This window comes from Somniosus microcephalus, chromosome 4 (genome assembly GCF_052327205.1).
Source record: "Somniosus microcephalus isolate GS21.2 chromosome 4, FLI_Smic_1.0, whole genome shotgun sequence".
Classification (NCBI taxonomy): Eukaryota; Metazoa; Chordata; class Chondrichthyes; order Squaliformes; family Somniosidae; genus Somniosus; species Somniosus microcephalus.
The window spans coordinates 171,942,592-171,969,823 of record NC_140990.1 but is presented as its reverse complement, the minus strand read 5'-3'; the positions used below and the strand labels follow the sequence as shown (position 1 = coordinate 171,969,823).

Genomic DNA, 27,232 nt, shown 5'->3' with positions numbered 1-27,232 from the left:
GAGATCATTGAGAGACGGCTGATAACTGTGAAAGAGAAGGCTGTGCATGTGAATGGTCTGTCTTGAACTGTCTGTCTTGTTTAAACAAAAGAGTTCCTGTCTTTCTAACAGACGTTTGAGGATCTGTTATCAGGCAGAAACGTCACATGATGATTGCGTATAGGTCAAAGAATAATGCCACCGCTTTTCCATTTTTGTTTGCTTCTTAATTTTATTAATTGAAAAATTTGGTGCGTTGTCAAGATAATAGGGGTCAAGAACTCATCAGAAAGCAGAAGAGACAGCAATGCTGTCTGATGAGATGCTTTATACTGAGGTTCAATAATGGAGTCTTTTAATTCATGCAGCAAAACAACATATGGTTACTTTTATACTAGGAGAAAAAGAAAGACTTGCATTTCTATCGCGCCTTTCATGACCTCAGGACGTCCCAAAGTGCTTTACAACCAATTAAGTACTTTTAAAGTGTGGTCATTGTTGTATTGTAGGAAACGCGGCAACCAATTTGCGCACTGTACGGTCCCACAACTGCAATATGATAATAACCAAATAATCTGTTTTAGCAATGTTGGTTGAGAGGTAAATATTGGACAGGACACCGAGGAGATCTCCCCACGCTTCTTCAGAATAGTGTAAAGGGATCTTTTACCTCCATCAGAGAGGGCAGACGTGGCCTCGGTTTAGCGTCTCATCTGAAAGACGGCATCTCCGACAGTGCAGCACTCCCTCAGTACTGTACTGAAGTGCCAGCCTGGATTACGTGCTCAAATCTCTAGATTGAGACTTGAACCCACAATCTTCAGTGGTGAGAGTGATACCCACTGAGCCACGGCTGACACATGAGTTCACAAAGCACTTGTACGATAATATCGACCTTCTTAAATGTCAAATGCAGGAACTACCTGTGATATATCTCGGGGTTAGTACTGAACAGTACTCCACCCCTTCCCCTCTCGAATTATCAAGTCCTACTGCTACCTACTGCTCTAACCCTCCGAGATCTCTGCGCTACTCCAATTCTGCCTCGTGTGCATATTAGATCTTCATCGCCACACCATTGGCGGCCGTGCCTTCAACTGTCCAGGCCCTAAGCTCTGGAATTCCCTCCCTAAACCTCTCCGCCTCACCACACCCCTCTCTCCTCCTTTAAGACGCTCCTTAAAACCTACCTCTTTGACTAAGCTTTTAGTCACCTGCCCTAATTTCGCCTTACGTGGCTCGATATCAAATTTTGTCTGATAACGCTCCTGTGAAGCGTCTTGGGATGTTTTACTATGTGTTAACAGCGCTATATAAATACAAGTTGTTGTTGTATCAGAATGACTGCAGTCATCTCTGATTCCAGAGCTTTCTATCCTTTAATACACAAAACACTTGCCCCTTAGGCTGTCTACCCCGATAACATTCACAGTTACTTTCTCTTTTAACAATCTTTGATGGTCAGTAAGAAAGAAAGGCTAAACACTGGACAAATTCCATCTAGGGCCATTGATGGAACCGAGGACTTTATTTTGGTCCTCTTTCTGCCTGAAGCTTTGAACCCTGATCCCTCAGAGACAGAAGGGCAGTGGCTGAGAATAGTATCTTTGCCAGCTGCACCGTCCTGTCACATCCCTGAAGACCGGCCTGTCGTGATGGCAGCGAAATCCTAGCAACACAGCTCCTCAGCCATCAGTCTACAGTGATGCTTGGTGCCATAGTAACGGGAACGCAGCTCATCCTGTGTATGAGGACTATTTCATCAACGCAGCGTTCAGCCCGGATCCTCTCCCCAGAGTAGACCCAAAGCTTGAAAGGCCAGCAGCCAGTCTGTCTTTTTAAACCTGCATGCCTGAGTAGAAGATAAGCCCAACACATCAATAAATGTATATTCATTTCTCTAATGCAGACTGGCAATGTTACAAGTGTCATTCATATTTCTGTAGTTGCCACATACTACTGGCATAGTGGTATCATTTAATATTAAATATGTATATGTGTGTATATAGTGCTTTGGGGCATCCTGAGGTTGTGAAAGGTGCTATATCATAGAATCATTGAATCTTACAGCACAGAAGGAGGCCATTTAGCCTGTTGTGCCTGTGCCAGCTCTTTGAAAGAGCTGTCTAATTTAGTCCCACGCCCCATATTTTTCCCCATAACCCTCTTCAAATACATGTCCAATTGTCTTTTGAAAGTTCCTATAGAATCTGCTTCCGCCACCCTTTCAGGTAGTGTGTTCCAGATCTTAGCAACCCTCGGTGTAGAAATAAAATTCTCCTCATTTCCCCTCTAGTTCTTTTGCCAATTATTTTAAATTATATCCTCTGGTTACCAACCCACTTGCCAGAGGAAACCGTATTTCCCTATCATGCTCTATCAAAACCCATCATTATTTTGAATGCCTCTGATTAGGTTTCCCTTTAACCTTCTCTTTAAGGAGAACAATCCCAGCTTCTCCAATCTATCCGCATAACTGAAGTCCCTCATCCCTGGTATCATCCTGGTAAACCTCCTTTGTACCCTTTCCAGGGCCTTGACATCCATCCTAAAGTGTGGTGCCCAGATTGGACACAATACTCCAGCTGAGGCCTAACCAAAGATTTGTAAAGGTTTAGCATGACTTCCTTTTTTGTATTCAAAGCCCCTATTTACAAAGCCAAGTATCCCATACACTTTCTTAACTGCCTTATCAACTTGCCCTACCACCTTCAAAGATTTGTGAATATGCACCCCCAGTTCCCTCTGCTCTTGCAACCCCTCAAAATAGTACCATTTAGATTATACTGCCTCTCCATGTTGTTCCTCCCGAAGTGTATAGCTTCACACTGATCCGCATTAAATTGCCTCTGCCACGTGTCTGCCCATTTCACCAGTCTGTCGATGTCCTCCTAAGTCTACTACTACCCTCCTCACTATTTACTACGTTGCCAAGTTTTGTATCATCCACAAACTTGAAAATTGTACTCCCTATACCTAAGTCCAGGTCATTTTATATATAACGAGAAAAGCAATGGTCCTAATACCGATCCCTGGGGGTCCCCACTGCATACTTCTCTCCAGTCAGAAAAACCTAATTCACCACTAATCTGTCTCCTATCCCTTAGCCAATTACCCAAGTTACCACTGTCCCTTTAATACCACGTGTTATTTTCCGAGTAAGTCTGTTATGAGATACTTTATCAATGCCTTTTGAAAGTCCATATGTACAACATCTGCTGCATTACCGTCATTGACCCTCTCTGTTATTTCCTCAGAGAACTCAATCAAGTTAGCCAAACACAATTTGCCTTTAACAAATCTGTGCTGGCTGCCCCTTATTAACTCAAGCTTTTCCAAGTGAGAATTCATTTTGTCCTCTAGTAGTTTTCCCATCACTGACATTAGACTGATTGGCCTGTAGTTATCAGGATTATCCCTCTTTTTTTGAATAGGGGTGTAATATTTGCAGTCCTCTAGGACCACTCCCATATCCAAATGGATTGAAAGGTTGTGGCCAGAGTTTCCGCTATCCACCCTAACTTCCCTTAGCAACCTAGAATGCGTCCCATCTGGACTGGGTGACTTGTTAACTTTGAGTGCTGCCAACCTATTTCGTTCTTCTTTTCTATCAATTTTTATCCTATCCAATATCTCTACTCTGTCCTCCTCTGCTGCGATATTAATTTCATCCACTTTTGTGAAGGCAGATGCAAAGTACTCATTCAGTACCTCAGTCATGCCCTCTGCCTCCACAAGAAGATTTCCTTCTTTGTCCCTAATCAGCCCCACCATTCCTTTAACTATCCTTTTACTTTTTATATGTTGATAAAAGATTTTTGGATTCCCTTTTATGTTACCCACTAAACTTTCGTCATACTCTCTCTTTGCCCTTATATCCTTTTTGAATTTCCCACTGCACTCTCTGTATTCTGCCTGGTTTACGATTGTATTCTGTACCTGACATTTGTCATAAACTTTCTTTTCTGTTTTGTTTTAACCTCTTTATTCCTTTGACATCCAGGGAGCTCTAGCTTTGGATGCCCAATCTCTCCTCCTATTGGGAATATGCTTGATTTGTACCTCAACTACCTTCGCCTTGAAGGCCTGCCATTGCTCATTTACTGTTTTCCTGGCCAATCTTTGTTTCCAGTCCACCTGTGCTAGATCCTTTCTCAAATCACTGAAACTAGCTCTCTTCCAGTTGGGTATTTTCACCTTTGATTTTTCTTTCACCCTTTCCACTACTACTTTAAGCCTAATTATATTATGATCACTATTACCCAGATGTTCTCCCACTGAAACACACTCCACTTGCCCTACTTCATTCCCCCCGAACTAGATCCAGCACCCCTTCCTTTCTCGTTGGGCAGAAAACCTACTGATTAAGGAAGTTCTCCTGTACACATTTTAGGAATTCTTCACCCTCCTTGTCCTTTACTCTGTTTTTCCCCCAGTCTATAGTAGGGTAATTGAAGTCCCCTACAAACACTGTGCTATTATTTTTACATTTCTCTGAAATTTGCCGACAGATTTGCTCCTCTATCTCCTTCTCATGAGGGTCTATAGTAAACACCCAGCAATGTAATAGCTCCTTTTCTGTTCCATAACTTTAACCAAATAGATTCAGTCTTTGACCCTCTAGTATATCGTTCTTCTGTAGTACTGTAATATTATCCTTGATCAATACTACCACACCCCCTGCTTTCTTCTTTCCTTCCCTCTCCCTCCTGAATACATTGTAGCCAAGAATGTTTAGTTCCCACTCCTGCCCATGTTTAAGCCAGGTCTCCGTTAAAGCCACTATATCATAACCCCATGTGACAACTTGCGCCTGCAGGTCACAACCTTATTTGTAACATGCCTCACATTATCACACATGCATTCCAACACCATGCTAGTCAGCTTTGCTATTTTCCTCCATCTAATCCTTGCTCTTTTTACACTATTCTTTGTTCTGTTACTGTTTGTCCCTCCTGGTTTTCTATGCACCTTGTCTCCTCTCTGTTGCTATGTCCTGGTGCCCATCCCCCTGCCAAATTAGTTTAAACCCTCCCCCACAGCACTAGTTAACCTCCCCGTGAGGACATTGGTCCCAGCCCTGTTCAGGTGCAACCCGCCCGGCTTGTACAGGTCCCTCCTGCCCCAGAACTGGTCCCAATGCCCCAGGAATCTGAAGCCTTCCCTCCTGCACCACTTCTCCAGCCATGCATTTACCTGCACTATCTTCTTTCTGTTCTCACTAGCATGTGGCACTGGGAGTAATCTAGAGATTACCACCTTTGAGGTCCTGTTCTTTAATCTTTTTCCTAGCTCCTGAAACTCTGCCTGTAGGACCTCAACCCTGTTCCTACCTATGTCATTGGTTCCAAAATGGACCACGACTTCTGGCTGTTCACCTTCCCCTCACAGAATGTCCTGCAGCAGTTCAGTAATATCCTTTACCCTGGCACCAGGGAGGCAAGACACCATTTGGGACTCGTGACTGCGGTTGCAGAAACGTCTGTCTATTCCCCTATCGAATCCCCTATAACAGCTGCATTTCTACACTTTCTTGTGCCCCCTGTGCAGCCCAGTCTCCCACAGTGCTGTAGCTTTTCTACTGACTACACTCCGCCTATATAAATGCAAATGTAAGTTCTTTCTTTCATTACAATGCCATACATATTAACTTTTTAATTGCAATTTAATGCACTACTTTTAGTCAGAGTATCTACCCTCACATATTACGCACCCTGCTGTACTGGGGTATTGGCTGTCGGATTTATTTTTCTTACTATGTATAGCCAGAATATTCCCTGCATATATTCTCATCCCTCCTAACAAAACCACTTCTCCATTCATTCTCCTACAACAGTTCTTACACAAATTTCCCAGGATAAATTATATTCTGCCACGTCATGTGTTGTGCAAATGAAGTGGCCCTGCTATGTAAGAGTTCGGGTTGCCAACCCTCCAGGATTGCCCTGGAGTCTCCAGGAATTGAAGACTATTCTCCAGGACACTGCTGCCAGCAAAGCCAGGAGAAAAATCATCGGAGGATTAACAAATTTGGGGGATTGTTTCATTTTGTTTGAACACTTTTGTTTCTTGGTTATAAAAATATTGGAGGTGGCAGTCAATAATCATCCAATCAGGTAATGAAAAGACCTTTCGCTTTCCAATTGGTGTAGAAAGGAGGTTCGACGTGTTGAGCAACCAATAGCGGGGGAGTGGGGGGGGGGGGGCGGGGCAGTTGGAGGTAGGAGGTCACGTGATGAAACCTCCAGGAATACGTCTAACCAAAGTTGGCAGCCCTATGTAGAATTGTCCAGGTGGCAGCACACTCAGTGTGCTGAAAAATAGCACAGTACAATTGGAGCTCATCATATCCAGCAATTTCCTCTGCTAATGATTTTGAGTGGACCTTGTTTTAGCAGCACAATTATGGATATTTTCATGATTTGGGAAAATTAGCAAAGTTTGCATTCTGGTGAGGGGCGGATGGGCGGGGTGGGCAGGATTCAATCTAGGGTTGCCAACTCTACTTGGACATATTCCTGAAATTTTCATCACTGACGTCTGTCCTCCAACCGCCCTGCCTCTGCACTCCCACCATTGGTTCTGTTTCTGAATGGAGAGTTATTCTATGTTGGGTTTCCACAATAACCTTGATCTTTAATAAATGATCTGCCTGAGTAGATGAACACCAGTTGCAGTTTGTGCCTCATTTCCTCTGCTCTGAAGATCGTTGTAATTTAAACATTGCAATTGAAACTGTTCAGTGCACGATGAGAGCACCTCACACAAGCTCTTGTTTTTCTCTGACCTACGGATTCAGTCAAATAAACCCACTCCCACTCATTTAATCAGTATCTTTTTTCCTTTCAATGCATGAATGGCTGGTCTTGGTGAACCAGGAGCTTATTTTGTGTGAATAAATTAACATTTAATACCACCGTCGTAAACCTTAACAATTAGTTTGCAAAATGAGAATTTTTGATTGGGCTTTATGTTTTGTGACAAAGGACTTTAAAAAAATGTTTTTAAACCCTCTGCCCCTCCCCTGCTTTAAGTCACTGTAATGTGCTGCACTTAACTTTTTAGCAGAGGGACTGTAATTGGCAGGTTTGGGATGGTTTGCATCTAAAGGCCCAAAGCAGGCGGTGTTAACCCTTGAAGTACTAAATTTCACTCACACATTTAAAAATGTGTGTGATGCCAATGGAAAGCTCATTAGAATCATATATCACAGAAGGAGGCCATTTAGCCCATCATGAGCTCTCTGAAAGAGCTATCCAATTAGTCCCACTCCCCCACTCTTTCCCCATAGCCCTACAAATTATTCCTTTTCAAGTATGTATCCAATACCCTTCTGAAAGCTACTACTGAACCTGCTTCCAACACCCTTTCATGCAGCGCATTCCAGATCACAACTCACTGCGTAAAAAAAAAGTCCCCTCATCTCCCTTCTGGTTCTTTTGCCAATTATCTTGTATCTGTGTCCTCTGGTTACCGCCCTTCCTGCCAGTGGAAACAGTTTCTCCTTATTTACTCTATCGCATCCCCTCATAATTTTGAACACCTCCATTAAATCTGCCCTTAACCTTCTCTGCTGTAAGGGGAGCAATCCCAGCTTCCCTAGTCTCTCCCCATAACTGAAGTCCCTATTGACGAACTGGTGATGTACCAAAGAGCAATTGAGCAGTTTTAAACTTGCAGTATAATCTCTGCATAAAGTTACATTTCATTTTCTTTTGCTGACACCGTAATCATGGTGAATCCAACATGGCTCAGATAAAGTGGAAAGGAATGGATTTCCTGATTCTGTTTTCTCAGGCTGGTTACTTGTGTGCTTTATGGACATGAAAATGGAATCACAGTCCATTAGAAGTGTGAAGTGATGCATTTTGGTAGGAAGATTGAGGAAAGTCAATATAAATTAAATGGTGCACTTTTGAAGGGGGTGCAGGAATAGGGAGACCTGGGGGTTCTCGTACACAAATCTTTGAAGGTGATAGATCAAGTTCAGAAGGCTGATAAAAAAAAAGCATATGGGATCCTTGGCTTTATTAATAGAGGAATAGAGTACAAAAGCAAAGAAGTTATGCTAAACCTTTATTAAACACTGGTTAGGCCTCAGCTGGAGTATTGTGTCCAATTCTGGACGCCACACTTCAGAAAAAAGGTTAATTTCTTGGAGAGAGTGCAGAGGAAATTTACCAGAATGGTACCAGGGATGAGGGACTTCAGTTATATGGAGAGACTGGAGAATCTGGGATTGTTCACCTTAGAGCAAAGAAGTATAAGGGAAGGTTTAATAGAGGTGTTCAAAATTATGAGGGATTTTGATAGAGTAGATAGGATGAAGTTTCCACTGGCAGCAGGGTCGGTAACCAGAGGTCACTGGTTTAAGATAATTGGCAAAAAAAAATCCAGGGAGGAAATGAGAAAAAAATTTACGCAGCGAGTTGTTGTGATCTGGAATGCACTGTCTGAAAGAGTGGTAGAAGCAGATTCAATAGTAACTTTCAAAAGGGACTTAGATATATATTAGAAAAGGAAAAATTTGCAATGGGGAAAAGGCAGGGGAGTGGAACTAATTGGATTGCTCTTTCAGAGAGCCGGCAGAGTCACAATGGGCCAAATGGCCTCCTGCGTTGTGTGATTCTGTAAGTAGATACAGACGAGACAGCCGTTCAGCCCATCCTAGCTCAAGGAAAGAACTTACAGTCCCCAACCCCCTTCATGGCATCCAACTATTTCTTAAATGATTCGAGGTTGTTTGCCTCCACATCCTTACTCAGAAGCCCATTCTGTGCATTGATCACACTTGGGTCTTAAGTGTCCTCTTTGGGCAAGATTGGGAAGCTAGATCTGAAAACACACCCAATGTTGATGCCAAGTTAAGTCCAAGTATCTTCCTAATCTCAATAGAATGCGCCCGAACTTAAAATGGTGTAAATCAGTGGAAACATTCAGAGCCCAAGGAAAGTGCCAAACCCACGCCAATATATTTCTTTTAAGTATGAAAATGTAAGTTTCCACTCATTTAACCATCATTCATGTACATCAGGCACAGCAAATGAGAAAGCTTTTCAATTTTTAATGTGACTTATGCCATAAATATCCATTCAAATAGAAAATATAGAGCAGGTCTCAAGTGAGGATAAAAGAAGGAAAAACACCAGAAAAATTGCTGTTTCCTGTTGCGCCTTAAAATCTGGTCGCAAGGTTGGGAGACTCCTGAACGAGCACAATTGGAGGATATTCGTATTTGAGAGTCGAGGGCGTGGCCAGTTTTGTGTGGCGGAGATTCAGACCAACGTAAGGTTTGATGGACAGACTTTAAAGTTGGAGGAAACTTGGGCACATTGTATTGTGCGTGTAACACAGTTAATGCCTAAAACTCTGTGATCCTTTAAGCCACGTTATTGGCTTGCGCCCAAGTTACACAACTCTCTGGGGAGAAACCACAAGGCCTCTATGAGAGGAACTGCCTGTGTCCCCCTTGTGTTCTCATCACTCTTTAATTTGAAGTAGTGTTCCCTTCACAATAGTGTGTGCAGTGTTGGCTGGTTGTCCATTTGCATGGGGCCATTGAGATTTTCTTTAGACTAATTGTAATTATAATGAGAGACCACTACTGGGTTAATGGCCTTGGGAACAGAAGATAGCACTTGCATTTTTATAGCGCCTTTCCTGACCTCAGGACGTTCCAAAGCACTTTATGGCCAATGAAGTACAGCAAGTTCGTACAAACAGCAATGAGAGAAACAATCAGATAATCTGTTTTAGTGATGTTAGTTGAGGGATTAATGTTGGCCAGGACACCGGGGCAAACTCCCCAACTCTTCTTCAGGATAGTGACATGGGATCTTTTACGTCCATCTGAGAGGACAGAAGAGGCCTCGGTTTTACATCTCATCCGAAAGGGAGGCCTAAAGGTTCACATACACAAATCTTTTAAGGCAGTACGACAAGCAGATAAGCCACTAGAGTGTCAGCCTTGATTATGTGCTAAAGTCTCTGGAGTGAGACTTGAATCCACAACCTTTTGACTCAGAGGCCAGGCCTAGACACTGGGCTCTGTAGGTTAGTGACACTTGGGAGCAGTGCATAGTTATATTATTTTACAACATGTATTTTTAGTACTAAGTCGGGTGCATAATGTACCCGGTTTTGTTTTAATGTTATTGACACCAAGGCTGGCCACTCACAGAGTGTGCCAGAACTTGCTGTTTACAGGCTTGCACAATGTTCCCTTTAAGCTGTGCGACCGTACAGCGCTCTAGGGGCCCTGCGCTGCCGGTGAGACGGCTTTTGAATTGAAAAAAACAAGTATGCACGAAATTTTGAATGGCCTGCGCAGTCCATTAAAGGGGCCGCGCGGCCCCGGTAAAAAATTATCTCTTCTTCTTAGGCAGTCCCTCGGAACCGAGGATGACTTGCTTCCACATTAAAAATGAGTTCTCAGGTGACTGATGAGTCCGATGCGGGACCTACAGTCTCTGTCACAGGTGGAGCAGATGGTGGTTGAAGGGGCGGATGGGTGGGGTGCTTGGGTTGACGTGCGCTCCTTCCACTGTTTGCGCTTGGCTTCCACTTGCTCCCGGCAAAGAAACTCGAGGTGTTCGGCGCCTTCCCGGCTGCTTCTCCTCCACTTTGTGCGGTCTTGGGCCAGGGATTCCCAGGTGTTGGTGGGGATGTTGCACTTTTTCAAGGAGTCTTTCAGGGTGTCCTTGAAGCGTTTCCTCTGCCCACCTGGGGCTCTCTTGCCATGTCGGAGCTCCAAGTAGAGCGCTTGTTTTGGGAGTCTCGTATCGGGCATGTGATCGAGCATGGTCAAACCTTCGATACTGGGGATGATGGCCTGAGCGAGAACACTGACGTTGGTGTGCCTATCCTGCCAATGGATTTGCAGGATCTTGCGGAGGCAGCGTTGGTGGAACCTCTCCAGTGCTTTGAGGTGCCTGCTGTACATGGTCCATGGAGGGAGTGCAGCGAAGATTCACCAGACTGATACCTGGGATGGCAGGAATGACGTATGAGGAGAGATTGGGTCGATTGGGCTTATACTCGCTGGAGTTTAGAAGAATGTGAGGGGATCTCATTAAAACTTATAAAATTTTAACAGGACTAGACAGACTAGATGCAGGAAGGATGTTCCCGATGGCCGGGGAGTCCAGAACCAGGGGTCACAGTCTAAGGATAAGGGGTAAGCCATTTAGGACTGAGATGAGGAGGAATTTCTTCACCCAGAGAATGGTGAACCTGTGGAATTCTCTACCACAGAAGGCAGTGGAGGCCAATTCATTAAATATATTCAAAAAGGAGTTGGATATATTTCTTAAGGCTAAAGGGATCAAGGGATATGAGGAGAAGGCAGAGACAGGGTACTGAATTTGAATGATCAGCCATGATCTCATTGAATGGCGGAGCAGGCTCGAGGGGCCGAATGGCCTACTCCTGCTCCTATCTTCTATGTTTCTATGTCTCTGAGGCATACAGGAGGGCGGGTATTACTACTGCTCTGTAGACCATGAGCTTGCTGCCGGGTTTGAGGTCCTGGTCTTCAAACACTCTCTTCCTCAGGCGACCGAAGGCTGCACTGGCACACTGAAGGCGGTGTTGGACTTCGTCATCGATGTCTGCCCTTGTTGACAGTAGGCTCCCGAGGCATGGAAAGTGGTCCACATTGTCCAAGGCCTTGTCATGGATTTTGATAATCGGGGGGCAGTAATGTGTGGCGGGGGCAGGTTGGTAGAGGACCTTTGTCTTACGGATGTTTAGTGTAAGGCCCACGCTCTCGTACGCTTCGGTGAAGGTGTTAACGATGGTTTGGAGTTCACCCTCCGAGTGTGCGCAGATGCAAAATTATAGGGAACATTGGGCTTGCGAATTCTAAAACACAATAATTAGGATCAACAGTGTATACTTGAAAGTCAGTCTATATTTTTTAATATAAAGAGTGAAGCATGAACTTGTGAATTAGAACATAGAAACATAGAAAAATAGGAGCAGGAGTCGGCCATTCGGCCCTTTGAGCCTGCTCTGCCATTCAATGTGATCATGACTGATCCTCTATCTCAATACCATATTCCCGCTCTCTCCCCATACCCCTTGATGCCTTTTGTGTCTAGAAATCTATCTATCTGCTTCTTAAATATATTCAGTGACTTGGCCTCCACAGCCTTCTGTAGTAGAGAATTCCACATGTTCACCACCCTCTGAGTGAATTCATAAGAACATAAGAAACAGGAGCAGGAGTAGGCCAATCGGCCCCTCGAGCCTGCTCCGCCATTTAATAAGATCATGGCTGATCTGATCCGAACCGCCAATCTACTATCACAGAACCATCTCCTGAATCTAACAGAATTAGACACACGAACTAGGAGCAGGATCAGGCTACACGGCCCCTGGACCCGCTCCGCTACCCACAGGGCCATGACCGATCCGAACCTAGACTCATGTCCAAATTCCTGCCCGCTCCCCGTAACCCTTAATTCCCTTTACTTCTAGGAAACTGTCTATTTCTGTTTTAAATTTATGTAATGATGTAGCTTCTACAGCTTTTTGGGGCAGCATATTCCATGGACCTACCACCCTCTGAGTGAAGTAGTTCCTACTCATCTCAGTTTTGAAAGAGCAGCCCCTTATTCTAAGACTATGCCCCCTAGTTCTAGTTTCACCCATCATCGGGAACATCCTCCCCGCATCCACCCGATCCAACCCCTTCACAATCTTATATGTTTCAATAAGATCGCCTCTCATTCTTCTGAACTCCAATGAGTAGAGTCCCAATCTACTCAACCTCTCCTCATACGTCCATCCCCTCATCCCCGGGATTAACCGAGTGAATTCTAGCTCAGGTAACCTTTATAAGAAAAGCAATGTAACTAATTATATAAAGAAGGCTAAAGAGGAATAAATAATACAAATGCTCCGAATGTGAAATAAAAACTGGAACAGCACAGTAGGTCTGCTTGCATAGCAGAATTATTGTGTACTTCCAACATTTTTTGTCTTTATTTATAATATGGTACATAATACACAGCATCATTCTGTATGTTACACAGAATTGACGCTGCAGATCCCATCCATGGCCCCAGGAACAGCCACATTCTCACTCTAAATCTTGGGAGTGGTTCAGAATTTTTTTGCTTGTAGGTGTCAAATAACAGGCTATAATATCACGCTCCCATAGTTGAACTGTTACAGCGCCACCATTGGCAGGAGGGTGTAATTACAGGTTGACATGTTTACATAGCCAGTTCCCATTATAAATGAAAATATAAAAATAAGGGCATGACTTTAAAATGGGGGCTGAATTGTGATTGCGTGCCCTGCTTCAATAACCCCTTCTCACCCTGTAACTTCGCTTCACTGCATTTGGTCTCAACACCCCGTGTGCGTTGTGTTATAATACTTGTAAAATATATATTGTGTGATTACAATATAAAAAATCATATGTGTAACCCAGAGTTTAGTATTACTGACAGAGATATTGCAAGTGGAGAGTGTTAAAATTCGAGGTGCTGAGCAGCAATTACCAGGGAAGGGGTGGACCACAAGGTTGCTATGTGCAAGATTGCCAATGATTGGATTAAATTGCAGCGTTATCTGATTTCACAGCTATTGACTGCAGCTAAATGAATTGAAAGAATATTACTAATACATCTCGGCTTATCCTTTGAAAGGGCCTAGAGCTGCTGACAAGCTCTTACTTTATAATGCACACACGATTGCAGCATCCTTGTGCTTCTACCATTCAGACACTGTTAACTCTGTGCAGTCAAATTTAAAGTTCTCATCCTTTTGTTCAAATCCCTCCATGGTCTCACCCCTCCCTATCTCTGTAACCTCCTCCAGCCCTACAACCACAACACCAACAACAACTTGTATTTATATAGCGCCTTTAACGTAGTAAAACGTCCCAAGGCGCTTCTCAGGAGTCTTAAAAGACAAAAAAAATTGACACCGAGCCACATAAGGAGAAATTAGGGCAGGTGACCAAAAGCTTGGTCAAAGAAGTAGGTGTTAAGGAGCGTCTTAAAGGAAGAAAGCGAGTTAGAGAGGCGGAGAGGTTTAGGCAGGGAATTCCAGAGCTTAGAGCCTAGGCAACAGAAGGCACGGCCACCAATGGTTGAGCGATTATAATCAGGGATGCTCAAGGGGGCAGAATTAGAGGAGTGTAGATATCTCAGGAGGTGGGGGGCGTTGTGGGGCTGAAGGAGATTACAGAGATAGGGAGGGGGCGAGGCCATGGAGGGATTTGAAAACAAGGATGAGAATTTTGAAATCGAGGTGTTGCTTAACCGGGAGCCAGTGTAGGTTAGCGAGCACAGGGGTGATGGGTGAATGGGACTTGGTGTGAGTTAGGACACAGGCAGCCAAGTTTTGGGTCACCTCAAGTTTATGTGGGGTAGAATGTGGAAGGCCAGCCAGGCATGAATGAGGGTTTCAGCAGCAGATGAGCTGAGGCAAGGACGGAGATGCGCAATGTTATGGAGGTGGAAATAGGCGACCTTAGTTATGCTGTGGATATGTGGTCGGAAGCTCATTTCAGGGTCAAATATGACACCAAGGTTGCAAACAGTGTGGATCAACCAGATGTTGGGGAGAGGGATGGAGTCGGTGGCTAGGGAACAATGTTTGTGGCGGGGACCGAAAACAATGCCGTCGGTCTTCCCAATATTTAATTGGAGAAAATTCCTGCTCATCCAGAACTGGATGTCAGCCAAGTAGTCTGACAATTTGGAGACCATGGAAGGGTCGAGAGAAGTGGTAGTGAGGTCGAGCTGGGTGTCATCAGCGTACATGTGGAAACTGACGCTGTGTTTTCGGATGATGTCGCCAAGGGGCAACATGTAGATGAGAAATAGGAGGGGGCCAAGGATAGATCCTTGGGGGACACCAGAGGTAACGATACGGGAGCGGGAAGAGAAGCCATTGCAGGGGATTCTCTGTCTCCAGATAGATAAGAATGGAACCAGGCGAGTGCAGCCCCACCCAGCTGGACGACAGTGGAGAGGCGTTGGAGAAGGATGTTGTGGTCAACCATGTCAAAGGCTACAGACAAGTCAAGAAGGATGAGGAGGGATAATTTACCTTTGTCATAGTCACAAAGGATGTCATTTGTGACTTTGATGAGAGCCGTTTCGGTACTGTGGCAAGGGCGGGAACCTGATTGGAGGGATTCAAACATGGAATTGCGGGAAAAATGGGCACGGATTTGGGAGGCGACAACATGTTCAAGGACTTTGGAGAGGAAAGGGAGGTTGGAGATGGTGCGGTAGTTTGCAAGGACAGAGGAATCAAGGGTTGGTTTCTTGAGGAGAGGGGTGATGATGGCAGATTTGATGGAGAGAGGGACAGTTCCTGAGGAGAGAGAACCGTTAACAATGTCCGCTAACATGGGAGCCAGAAAAGGAAGTTGCACTCCTCCAATTATGGCCTCTTGTGCCTTGTGCGTCTCCGATTTCTATAACCTCACCATTAGCGGCCGTGCCTTCAGCTACCAAGTCCTAAACTGTGGAATTCCCTCCTTAAACCTCTCCGTCTCTCTCTCCTCCTTTAAGACACTCCTTAAAATCTACCTCTTTGACCAAGCCTGTCCTAATATCTCTTCATGTGGTTCAATGTCAATTTTTGTCTGATAACACTCCTGTGAATCACCTTGGGACGGGGATTTACAACGTTAATGGCGCTATATAAATACAAGTTGTTGTTGTCTCTCCAATTATGCCCCAGCAGCCCAGATAGATGGGGTTCAAACCCCCACTCCAGAGCTCGAGCATAATAATCTAAGCTGACACTCCAGTGCAGGACTGAGGGAGTGCTGTCTTGTCATAAGTACAGCCCTTCAGATGGGGTTTCTGAATCAACATTCCGTCTGCCCATTCTCCTGTTTCCAGTGGATATTGAAAAAGAGCAAAGAATTCTCCCGATGTCCTGGGCAACATTACTTCTTCATCCAACACTACTTAAACAGGTGAAGTGGTCATTCATCTCATTGTTGTTTGCAGGATCTTGATGGGTGCAAAATTACTGCCGCATTTTCTTGCGCAGTTACTGCAGTTCTGAGTCATTCCCTGAATGTGAAGCACAGATGTAATCAAGCGCTATGTAAATGCTGTCCTTTCGTTTAATTATTCTGCCACAATGCTGTCACAGAAAATCATGTCTACTCAGGGCAAATAATAGGAATTTTGTATATGCTCTACTTGTAGAAACTGTAGATTATTACTCTAGACTGACACTTCAATGCAGTGCTGAAGGAGTGTTGCACTGGGGGGTGCCGTCTTTCTGATGAGACATTAAACCGAGACCCCATCTGCCCTCTCAGGTAGATGCAAAAGATCCCGCAGTGCTATTTTGAAGAAGAGCAGGGGAGATCGCCCCTGTGTCCTGGCCAATATTTATCTCTTGAGCAACATAAATGTAAAACAGATCATCTGGTTGTTATCATATTACTTTTTGTGGGAGCTTGCTGTGCGCAAATTGTCTGCCGCATTTCCTACATTACAACAGTGACTACACTTCAAAAAGTACTTCATCGGCTGTAAAGCGCTTTAGGGCATCCTGAGGTTGTGAAAGACGCTATATAAATGCAAGTCTTTCTTTCTTTAATCCTGTGTTAATGAGGATTTACTGCCTTTCTGTGAACATTCTTCCAATGAAGCACAGCCCCTCAATATCAGCACCAATAGCTGCTCCTGACACCATAATCAAACTATCATTACCACTCTTAACTGCTAAAGCCAAGTGTTGCAACCTTAAAATTACCCTGGCTGCGATCAGCTAACTTGGGACTAGCTTGGTCTGTACATCTTGGCTCTTCACTTAGTAAAGCCCAATGAGCCATTGTGCAAGTTTCTCCAGAAGAGAAAAGGTAGGCTCACTGCTGTTCACTATTTACATAAACAATTTGGATTCTGGAATCGGAAGTATGAGGCAGTGCATCTTAGAAGGAAGAAAAAGGAGGCCACATATTCCTTGGAAAATAAGGGACCGATTTTCTCAATGGAGGCGGGTTTCGGTTTGGGTGGGTTCCAAACCCGCCTCCACTGAGAGGTGGGAAAAATTTGCGATTTTCCCCTAATTCGCCAGTTGATTTCAGAGGTGTGGGTTCCCCTGGGCCAATTAGTGTTTTGGTCTGAAACTCGCCTCTGCTGACGTCACTTATCTGGCTTCATTTAAGGGCTGCTCGCTGCCTTGGCTCATTCCACTGGTTTTTGGTCAATGCTGCACCACCTCCAAGCTGTTATCTCCTTGAAGAATGGCCAGCTCCAAGGCAAGGGCCTCCCTAAGGTTCTCGGATGAGGCGCTGGGTATGCTGGTTGAGGGGGCGAGAGCTAGCAAGGAGGTGCTCTTCCCCTCATCCGAGAGGAAGAGGCCTCCCAAAGAAACCAAGGCTGTGTGGGTCAAGCTGGCAAGCGATATAACCTCCAGATCTGTGTGCAGATTGGGTGATTGTTTCTGTTTATTGATGAAATGCCACCCCTGTGGAAATGTATTAAAATTAGGTGATGGCAAACTGTTGGCGTGATGGCATCTGTTATTTCAGCTTAAGGAGCTCCACATTGCGGGCTCCGCGACACTTGCGTGGTCAGGTTGGTGGTCAGAGTGAAAGGAGGCCAGAGAGTCATGTCCGTTTTCTATCATGTGTTAAGAAGGAGCCAAGCACATGTGCCACAATGGGCAACCTATGCAAATCTGGCCAGGATGAGTGCCCTCCTTGCACAACGTGCTTCCATGCACTGGCGCCTTCTGCCCTGTGCAGCATCAGGTGGGCGAGCAGGAGGTTGGCGCTCCTGCTGTTGTTGCTGCTGAGCTGCCTGGTTCTGCTGCTGCCATGGCTGCTCCTCATCCGAATCTGAAGTCCATGGTGAAAGGAAATAAATGGTTCCTATGCTGCTGGCAGATACCTCCGTTGGGGAAGCGCTCAGTTCAAGCGGCTAGAGGATCTTCCAAGGAGGCCCCACAGTTGAGAGATAGAAGCTGCAGCATCTCTGACTTCAGTAGGCCTGCTAAAAGTGCTGAAAGACCTTTGGAACAAAAGTTCTGCCACCTGCAACTGCTCCCTGATGAAAGCTCCGTTTTAATGGTGGAGCTGCAGCAGTGAGGAGGCCACCCGCTTGTCAACCCGCCAGGATTAGCTGGCGTGGTTTAGGAGGGTCGTGCAACACGCTGAAAATGTGGTAAAATAACGAAGGCCTGTCAAAATAGGATTATAGAGGCCCTTAACTACAATTTAAGGGTCTTAACTACCTCTCCCGACTGATGGAGGTGGGACCGAATTGCACCCATCAAACCCGCCTCTGGCAAAATTGCTTGGAGGTGGGTTCCGAACCCGCCCTCCGTTTTTGCCATTTTGCCAACTGTCCCGCCTCCAAACCCGCCTCCTCGGGGCTGGGAAAATCGCCGCCTAAGAGTCTAAATGGGGCCGAGGACTAAAGGGATCTAGGGGTACAGATGCACAAATCACAAAGTAACGACGCAAGTTAGTAAGGCCATAAAAAGCACAAACAAAGCACTAGGATTTGTTAAACTTATATTGAACCCTGGTTAGACCGCACAATATTGTGCATAGTTTTGGTTTCCATATTATAAAAAGGATATGGAGGCACTGGAGAAAGTGCAAAAACGATTTACAAGGATGATGGCCGAACTGAGAGGTTGTACCCATCAGAAAAGGCTGAACAAGCTGGGGCTCTTTTCTCTAAAAAAGAGAATGCTGAGGGGTGAGCTTTAAGGTTATGAAAGGATTTGATAGGGTGGACGTAGAGAAGATGTTTCCACTTGTGGGGGAGACCAAAACTAGAGGTCATAAATATAAGATAGTCACTAATAAATCCAATAGGGAATTCAGAAGAAACTTCTTCACCCAGAGAATGGTTAGAACGTGGCACTCGCTACCACAGGGAGTGGTTGAAGCGAATAGCATAGAGGCATTTAAGGGGAAGCTAGATAAGCACATGAAGGAGAAAGGAATAGAAGGATATGCTGATAGGGTTGGATGAAGTGTGGGAGGAGGCTCGAGTGGAACATAAATGCCGGCATAGACCAGCTGGGCTGAATGGCCTGTTTGTGTGCTGTAAATTCTGTGTAATTCTATGTAAGAGGGAGCAGGTGACAGCAAGGGAACATGCAGGTGTGTTGTGAGTCATGTGGGTGAGGCCCCAGCTGGTCATACAGTGAGAACCATTTCCTGGCTGGACCGCAGGCCAAACAGCTAACCAGAAGTTTCAACTGGAGGAGATGAAAGTTCAGCACCCCTCTAAACAGGGCACTTCAGTAACAAATGGAGGTGCAATCATATAATCAAAAACCTAAATGTTAAAAGTAAAAAAAAACCTAAGGCAAAAGGGGCACGGTGGCATAGTGGATAGCACTGTTGCCTCACAGCGCCAGGGACCCGGGTTCAAATCTGGCCTCGGGCGACTGTCTGTGTGGAGTTTGCACATTCTCCCTGTGTCTGCGTGGGTTTCCTCCGGGTGCTCCGGTTTCCTCCCACAGTCCAAAGATGTGCAGGTTAGGTTGATTTGGCTATGATAAATTGACCCTTAGTGTTAGGGGATTAAATACGTGGGGTTACGTGGATAGGGTGGGATACGTGTCGGTGCAGGCTCGATGGGCCGAAATGGCCTCTATCTGCACTGTAGATTCTGTGATTCTGTGATAGATCAGTTGTTGGTCTTACTCAGCAAAGGATCACATCTGCTGCCGGAAATATAACTGAAGGAATTGAGAAACCAACATCCTTCAGAGAAATTACAATAATAGATTGCCATGCCAGGCATAGTGTAGGGAAAAGGGAAGTGAGCCGGTGATTGCCGCAGTCACAGGAACCTTCACCTTCATCAACTAATACATCTATCTCCATATCTAGCTATATCTCTATAAGCTACACCTATATCATTTTATATACATATATATTATTTATTTATCTATCTCTATTTCTATCTGCAGTTGATGAAAGTTTTTGTGATTGCTGAAATCACTGGCTCACTTTCCTTTTTGTTTTACGGTATCCTGGCATGAGATATATATATAGATCTGTGTATATGAGAGTGTATGTCTTGTGTAGTGTGCACTTCCTATGTGTGTCACCCTTGCTTCCTGTAACACGTTCCCTGTCGTAAAATAGTGTATCCTCAACTTGCTATAAGCAACGGCAGGGGACACCTGCTATGATAATATCGCCATTATAAAGTGTAATGCTTCCCTATTACCTCACCTCACACCCAGCTTTAGAAACCTCTCTCGCATAATGTGTTAATCGTTCCACCTCTGAGGTTCTTTACTTCAGTGATATACTAAGCAGACACTTACCATTAACTGGGGGGGGTTGGGCAGAAGTCCCAAATTGGCCCTGCACTTGCAATAAGCATCTAACAGTTTCAAAATTACACTTTTTTTTTACCATTTAATGACTTCAAACAGAAGGAAGAGTGAATTAGGGAAATGAACAGAGCGCGCAACATTTCTGCAACTCACAGTATTCTGTCGCAAATAATCTCTAGTTTTTTGTTTCATTTAATAGTTGTTTTACTCCCATGAAAATTTATTCTCACTGTCGAAGCCCCCACCCTGGAGAACTCCTCAGTGTCTGCTTGGAAATTGAAAAGACTGCAACCAAATCAACTGTTTAACACGCTTTATATTTTTTTTAAAAGTTCTTTATTGAAATTTTTCGAGAATCAAAGGAATGTTAAACATTGTTGAAATACCAACCTGGGTCACTTCATCTGATTGTGTACATACAACTGTAAAGGGAAAGGAAAATGTGTGTGGGGAGGGGGGTTATGCGAACATACAAAATGGACGGGCAGGAAAAGACCAGCTAGTCCATCAAGCCTGCCCCACACACCGTGCTAGACACAGTATCATGACTGAGCACATCTCGACGCCCCCCCTGCCCCAAGCCGTGTAATCTCCCGGGAGAGGCAAAAAAACCAGGGCCAATATGGGAAAGAACACTCTGGAAAATTCCTCTCCGTCCCCCTCAGGCAATCAAAATAGTCCAGGAGATCACATTGACCTTCTGTTCGAAGTAAGTTTTATTCAAAATGCTCTTTACCTGTTTTTTTGGAGGAGGGGGCGGTGATACCCCAATTTTGCCGCTGGTATGGACACCCTGAGTCCGTAGCCAAGGTTTCCACTGCTAATCACTATCCAGTCAACGGTAAGTCTGCATACGTGTTGATATCATGCAAGGACAGGATCAGGCTCAGCTGTGGTGACCTACCAAGTTGCAGTCTGGACACGCACCTGAAGAATGACCATTCAGGCGAGATTCTACAAGCCTGCAGCACCCGTGCAGTTGAACCCTGGCTGTATGCCATTGCTTTCGGGAGTCGGGGGGGAGAGAAGAATTGTACAGGACACAGTCTGCTTCTCGAGGACAGAATCAAAACTGGTGAAGGGGGGGATTGAGGTTTTAGAGAGCACCTTCAGGACAGCAGTATAACGACTGTATGGGACTCTGAGTTAGGTGGTCAGGACTACAACAATAACTTGCATTTACATAGTGTCTTTAATATAGTAAGTCATCCCAAGGCACTTCACAGGAGCGATTATCAAACAAAATTTGACACCGAGCCAAATAAAGCGATATTAGGACAGAAATTCCAGCGCTTAGGGCCGAGGCAGCTGAAGGCATGGCCACCAAATATGGAGTGAAGAAAATTGGGGATACGCAAGAGGCCAGAAATGGAGAAGTGTAGAGATCTCAGCATGTTGTAGAGCTAGGGGAGGTTACAAAGATAGGGAGGGGTGAGGCCATGGAGGGATTTGCAAACAAGGATGAGAATTTTAAAATCAAGGCGTTGCTGGACCAAGAGGCAATGTAAGTCAGTGAGCACAGGGGTAATGGGTGAACAGGACTTGGTGCAAGTTAGGAGACGGGCAGCAGCGTTTTGGATGGCCAGCCAGGCGAACATAGGAATAGTCAAGTCTAGAGGTAACAAAGGCATGGATGAAGATATGGAAGTTAAATTGAGCATTTATCACCTGCAGAATTTGCAGGTGAATGTAATGTGTACAAAACTCTTCCTCCCTTCTGAATGCCACAAAATAATTTTGTATTAGTTGTTTTGCCAAATGCAGTTGTGATAAAAGTAGGGTGCCGTGAAGAGAGGATAGTTACTTAATACAAATTATGTACATAAAATCAATCCCAGTCGCTCACAGCAGTGCAGTCTCCAAGCGTGATTGATGGGGCAATTACCCAATCATCTCCATTCTGGCCAGGCCTTGTGCTGTCACTATATGCAAACTTAAGTAAAACCGATGCTTTTTATTTTGCTCTAGGCATGTTCCTGGAGAGCCGGACGAATATCAGCTTCGAGCCTCCTATGGTGACCGAGAACCACCCCGGTACCTGGGAGCCCAGCAACACGCTGCGGGATACCTGCATCGAGGGAATTATCCCCGGAATGCTGCCGACAGCCGCCTGGACCCCAGGATCCCAGACTACCTGAGTGGCGCCTGGCTGCGGGAGGCTGCATACAATCCGCCAGCCCAGTACAAGGGACCCCACAGGCACGATGTACCTCCGTCCCCGACGCAGACTTTTAAAATGCCTCGCTACCATGACCAGGGCAAGACGGCGTACCGGGAGAGCAGCCCAGACCGATACAGGTACCCCTACCAGGATAGCCGGCACCCAGACCCCAGGCAAAAGAATGGCATGACGGCAGCTGTCTAGCCACAATCCAGTGAGAAGGCTCAAAGACGTTGTGTTATCGCACAAAGGCAATGCGTCAACAGACATGGCCTTCCACTGCTGGTCTCCACCTCTCAAGCAGGGGAAATAAATTGCTTTATTCTGGATCTGAATTCAACTAAGTTCATCGAATATGTTTCATGATTGAAAGGTCTTTTCCCAACCTCCGCCCCCGTCAGATAAGAATGATCTTGCCTCCCTTGATGAATAGTTATGTGTCGCTAATCAAGTATGAAAATAAATCGTTGAACTACCTTCACCATGATCAGGTTTACAAATATCGTTAGAGAGAGAGGAGCTAACTGAGATCAACTCTACACTGGGCGCGCACTTTCCCCAGTAAGGAACCACAGATCCTTTCCCGATAATCCTGCAGGAAAAAAAGCTAACACGATTGTTAATCCTCTTTGCGAATGTCATCACGCAGCCAGGATAGTGAAGCTGCAAGGGAATCGAGCCCCTTTATAACATTAAAAGCAGCACACCTTATAAATATATTAGTGTAATATTCCAGGACAGGAATTTAATTGCGAGCTTCAGATGAGTTTATAAACCAGCAAAGGGACATTACCTGAGCCCTTGGTTCAATCGTCACCATTCTTGGGTATTCTCCCTGTATCTGCTTATTTCACATTGTGATGGCCCACCATTCATAAATGTGGGCTAGCTTTGAACTGTTTTGTGAAGGAATGTACATGACAGTGATGGTCCGAGTGTCAAGTCAAGGTTGAAATGACCTAAAGAGGAGATTTTTCCAAACCAGCATGATACAGACTCTAACATTAGAATGCTAACCTGACCTGGTTAATGATGCTTTTTAAGATATTAATCAACACAAATCATGATGATTGCAGCAAGAGTTTTTGACCAGCTTATATGATGCGATGATTGGGAAATGTTTATTGTTAATCCACCTGTATTATAGCACGCACCATTATATTATAATCTCACAAGAAAGCAGTCTCCATTATTAGCAACACTGAGTTTAAAAGTCCTTCTTACATTTCTTACACGTGACGTCATTCTATTCCCATCCTATTCAGCCCCAGCTGTTCAATTTATTATCTCTCCACAGACCAGCAATAATTTCCCTTTTAATATGTCAAATACTCTTCCAATATCTGGTTATTAGCAAGATATAATTTGAGATTTCACAGCAAAAACTAGTCTCAAAGCCTGCTCTCCATCTGCTAAGAGATGTCATTTACTGTGTCCAGAGAACTATCAGCCTCCTGTCACCACATAATGATGTCATACAGCTGGCTTAAAATATATAGGAAGACTATAAATGTCAGTTTAAGAGGGCTTTTGTAATTACATTTAATTAAAAATAGGTTTTCACCAGTAATTAAATAGAAAATGCATTTTCCCTGCCTTAATAAGCATTCTGCACTCGAGAGAGAGAGAGAGAGAGAGAAAAAATGAACTCCCAGATCTCCATGTAATTTCAGTTAGTATCAAGTAGGGCAACATTAAGATCTGATGGCAAAAGGTCTCTAACCGCTGTCTCCTATCAATGCTAATGGATCAAGTGAGTTTTATGCGGTGTGACTGAACCTTACAAACTCAGAAGGTCCCACATCCGATCGCCAGTATGTGCTGAGTTAGCTGATCTTGGCCAGGGTGGCGATAGGTCGCCTCTGGATATGGGAGGGGAAAAAAATCATCCAGGCTTCCTGCTACTGATAAGTTACCCAGCTACTCTCTCATCCCAGTGCCATGTTTGGTGTGGGTAGAGCAGGCTTGGCTATGTCCCCTTACCACCAACCCACCCCATGGTTCAGTAGCCCTCTGTCACTCACTGTTGAGCCACTGAGGTAAGGTGACGGGTACCTGTGGAAATTTACCAAGAGGAGGCGGTGGCAAGAAAATTGGCAGAAAAGGGGAGGGGGAGAAATGCTCTCTTACCCACCCCCCTCCCCTCCCCTGCGGTCAATGATTGCTCTCAGTAAATGACAAAATATCCACTTAAAATCTATTCCCTCTGACATATTGCACAGGTTTTGTGACAATTTGATTGGCCTTTGAATGGTGCACCAATGGAACAATTTACGGTCATGAGTAAGCATTCAGTGTGTGATTAGATATCTTTTTATGATGACCCGCACAGCCCTGATTAACCACGAGTCCATTGCTTGTGGTTTCAATATTCCAGAATCTCATTGATGTGGTTTTTTCGCAGTGAAATCTCTGCATTGAGAGAGAGCTATAGAGAGAGAGAGAGATGGCTGTAATCGAGTTGTGGCTGCTTTGAATGGCTTTTGCATAAGCACACAAGCTGGCAACATTATCGGGCCATTCAGTCCCTCAAGCTTGTTCCACCATATCTGCACCTTTGAGGACTGTGTACTTTATCTAATCTGTAGATAGATCAGAGGGGGCTCTCCTCTTCAAACAGATGATTATTATCAAGAAGACAGCCCCTAGGAACATTGGAACAGGAGGAGGTCATTCAGCACCTCGTGCCTGATCCGCTATTCAATTAGATCATGGTGGATTTATATCTCAACTCCATTTACCCGCCTTGGTTCCATATCCCTTAATACCCTTACCTAACAAAAATCTATCAATCTCAGTTTTGAAATTTTCAATTGACCCCCCAGCCTCAACAGCTTTTTGTGAGTTTGAGATTTCGACCACCCTTTGTGTGGAGAAGTGCTTCCTGACATCACCATTGAACAGCCTAGCTCTAATTTTAAAGTTATGCCCCCTTGTTCTGGACTCCCCTACCAGAGGAAATATTTCTCTCCATCTATTCTATCAAATCCTTTAATCAACTTAAACACTTCAACTAGATCACCCTTTAATCGCGAGGACATACAAGCGTAGTCTACGCAACACCCGGTACTATACTTGCATAGAATTACAACATGAAAATAGGCCTTACAGCCCATTTTGGTGTTTTATCCACCACATGAGCAGTAGTCTCAATTCTGTGTGCCTGTTCCCATATCCCTTTACCCCCTCTTTCCTACAACAATCAAACTTAATTTTAAATGTTGACATGGGTCGCCACTTCAGTCATCAACTACAGTAAAAATCCATGTGGAGATGCCAGGGATTGAACCTGGTACCTCATATACATGAACCACTGAGCCCCATCCCCTGCTGCTTGGTAAGCTGAGGCTGGGGGGCGGGTGGGGGGGAGATGATCTAAAGGATGAGACCACCGGGTGAGCCCTGTCATCTAGGTGCAGTTCCCAGATACAAGCAGAGACCCGTGCAGCTGCTTGCTACTCCTTTTCTGAGCCACTACCTTGTATTTTGGAAAATGTGCAGCTTTTGAAAGTTTGGCTTGAGCTCAGACAATCGGTGTGCTCTCCATCATTGTCCACGTGATGACGTGGTGATGGACACCCAGTTGGACTATCTCACCGGGCTCTCCTCAGTTGGGGGTAGACTTATCCGCTGTTGAACATTTGAGAGTGCAGCGCTCAAGAGAGTTGAAATGCTGCAGTTGAAGTAGCGAATAATGGATAATCAGGAGCAAGTAACATGCTGCAATCCTCATCAAGGGGTTGAAATATCTTCTGCGTAGAAGAATTGACTATCTGAGCGTGATTGTAATCTAATCAAAGTATTCAGAAGTTTCTGACGAAGGGTTCTGCCCAGAATGTCAACCTAACTTTTCTTTCTGCAGGTATTGACTGACTTTCTGTTTCTGTTCATATAGTGCCTGGAAACTAACTGAGGTGTTGTTAATTTTAAGGTAAAGAATAATGGATAATCCAGAGTGATTACAAATCGAATAAATAGCTTCAGTTGATGGTTAAAATATTGTGGCTATAAATTAGTTGTGTGTGTGCTAGTGTGAAACGGGTGAGAGCGAATAGGCCAGCCGTTAAACTCTGTGGCCGATATTCAGCTCCATTGACTTCAGCAGAATTGAATATTAAGCGGGGCGTATAACAGGCGGCAAATGCAATACCGTCCGTTTAGCGCCACCGCCCATGACGAATTTCTACCCCTGTATATTATCTGAGCCCCCTCTCAGTGTAACTGTTGTTGATCACTTGTAAATCACTTCTGGATATCCATTATTGTTGTCATTTCGTCGAGGGGTTAGAAGCACTACTGCACCATGATAATGATGGCTGAGCACCTACTAAAGGCTGTCTGGATACTGAAATTCTGTACTAGTCCTTGCAGGTAACAATTAAAATGTTAACGACAACCTTGAGAGCTACTGAAGTATTTCAACAACAGAACCAAAAATGTAATGGGATTACGGATTTTTTTTTGGCTAGAGTTGATTTTGAGAATCCTTCTCCCAGCTCTTGTGTGCTTCTGTTTTCTCTTTTATAAACATTTATTATTAATTAACAGACTGGGTTATTTTTTTTATACACACACACCTTTTATAAAAGAAATGACTCTGACATGGATCAAGTGTTGGTTCATTCTGCTTTGGGTGCTATGCGGTTAATCTCTTTGTGACCATGGACCTGTCAGGAGGTGGCATCTTTAAGGAGCAGCGTTCCTTAATTGGCCTTGCCCGGAGGTAGGATCACCAACATTACATCTCTACCACCAATAGTCTGCCAATTAAAAATATAATTCCTT

The 27,232-nt window shown here is 44.6% G+C and overlaps 1 protein-coding gene across 2 annotated transcripts in view; it reads left to right on the top strand.

The window, feature by feature from the left end:
• LOC147119992 (partitioning defective 3 homolog B-like) overlaps positions 1-26,994 on the top strand; it is a 1,739,115-nt gene extending 1,712,121 nt beyond the window's left edge. For both annotated transcript variants that reach the window (XM_085985464.1, XM_085985463.1), the window contains exon 23: positions 22,255-26,994. In XM_085985464.1, coding sequence (XP_085841590.1) covers positions 22,255-22,651 — 397 coding nt within the window. In that variant the 3' untranslated portion in view covers positions 22,652-26,994. The remainder of the gene's footprint in view (positions 1-22,254) is intronic.
• Positions 26,995-27,232: the final 238 nt, after the last annotated feature.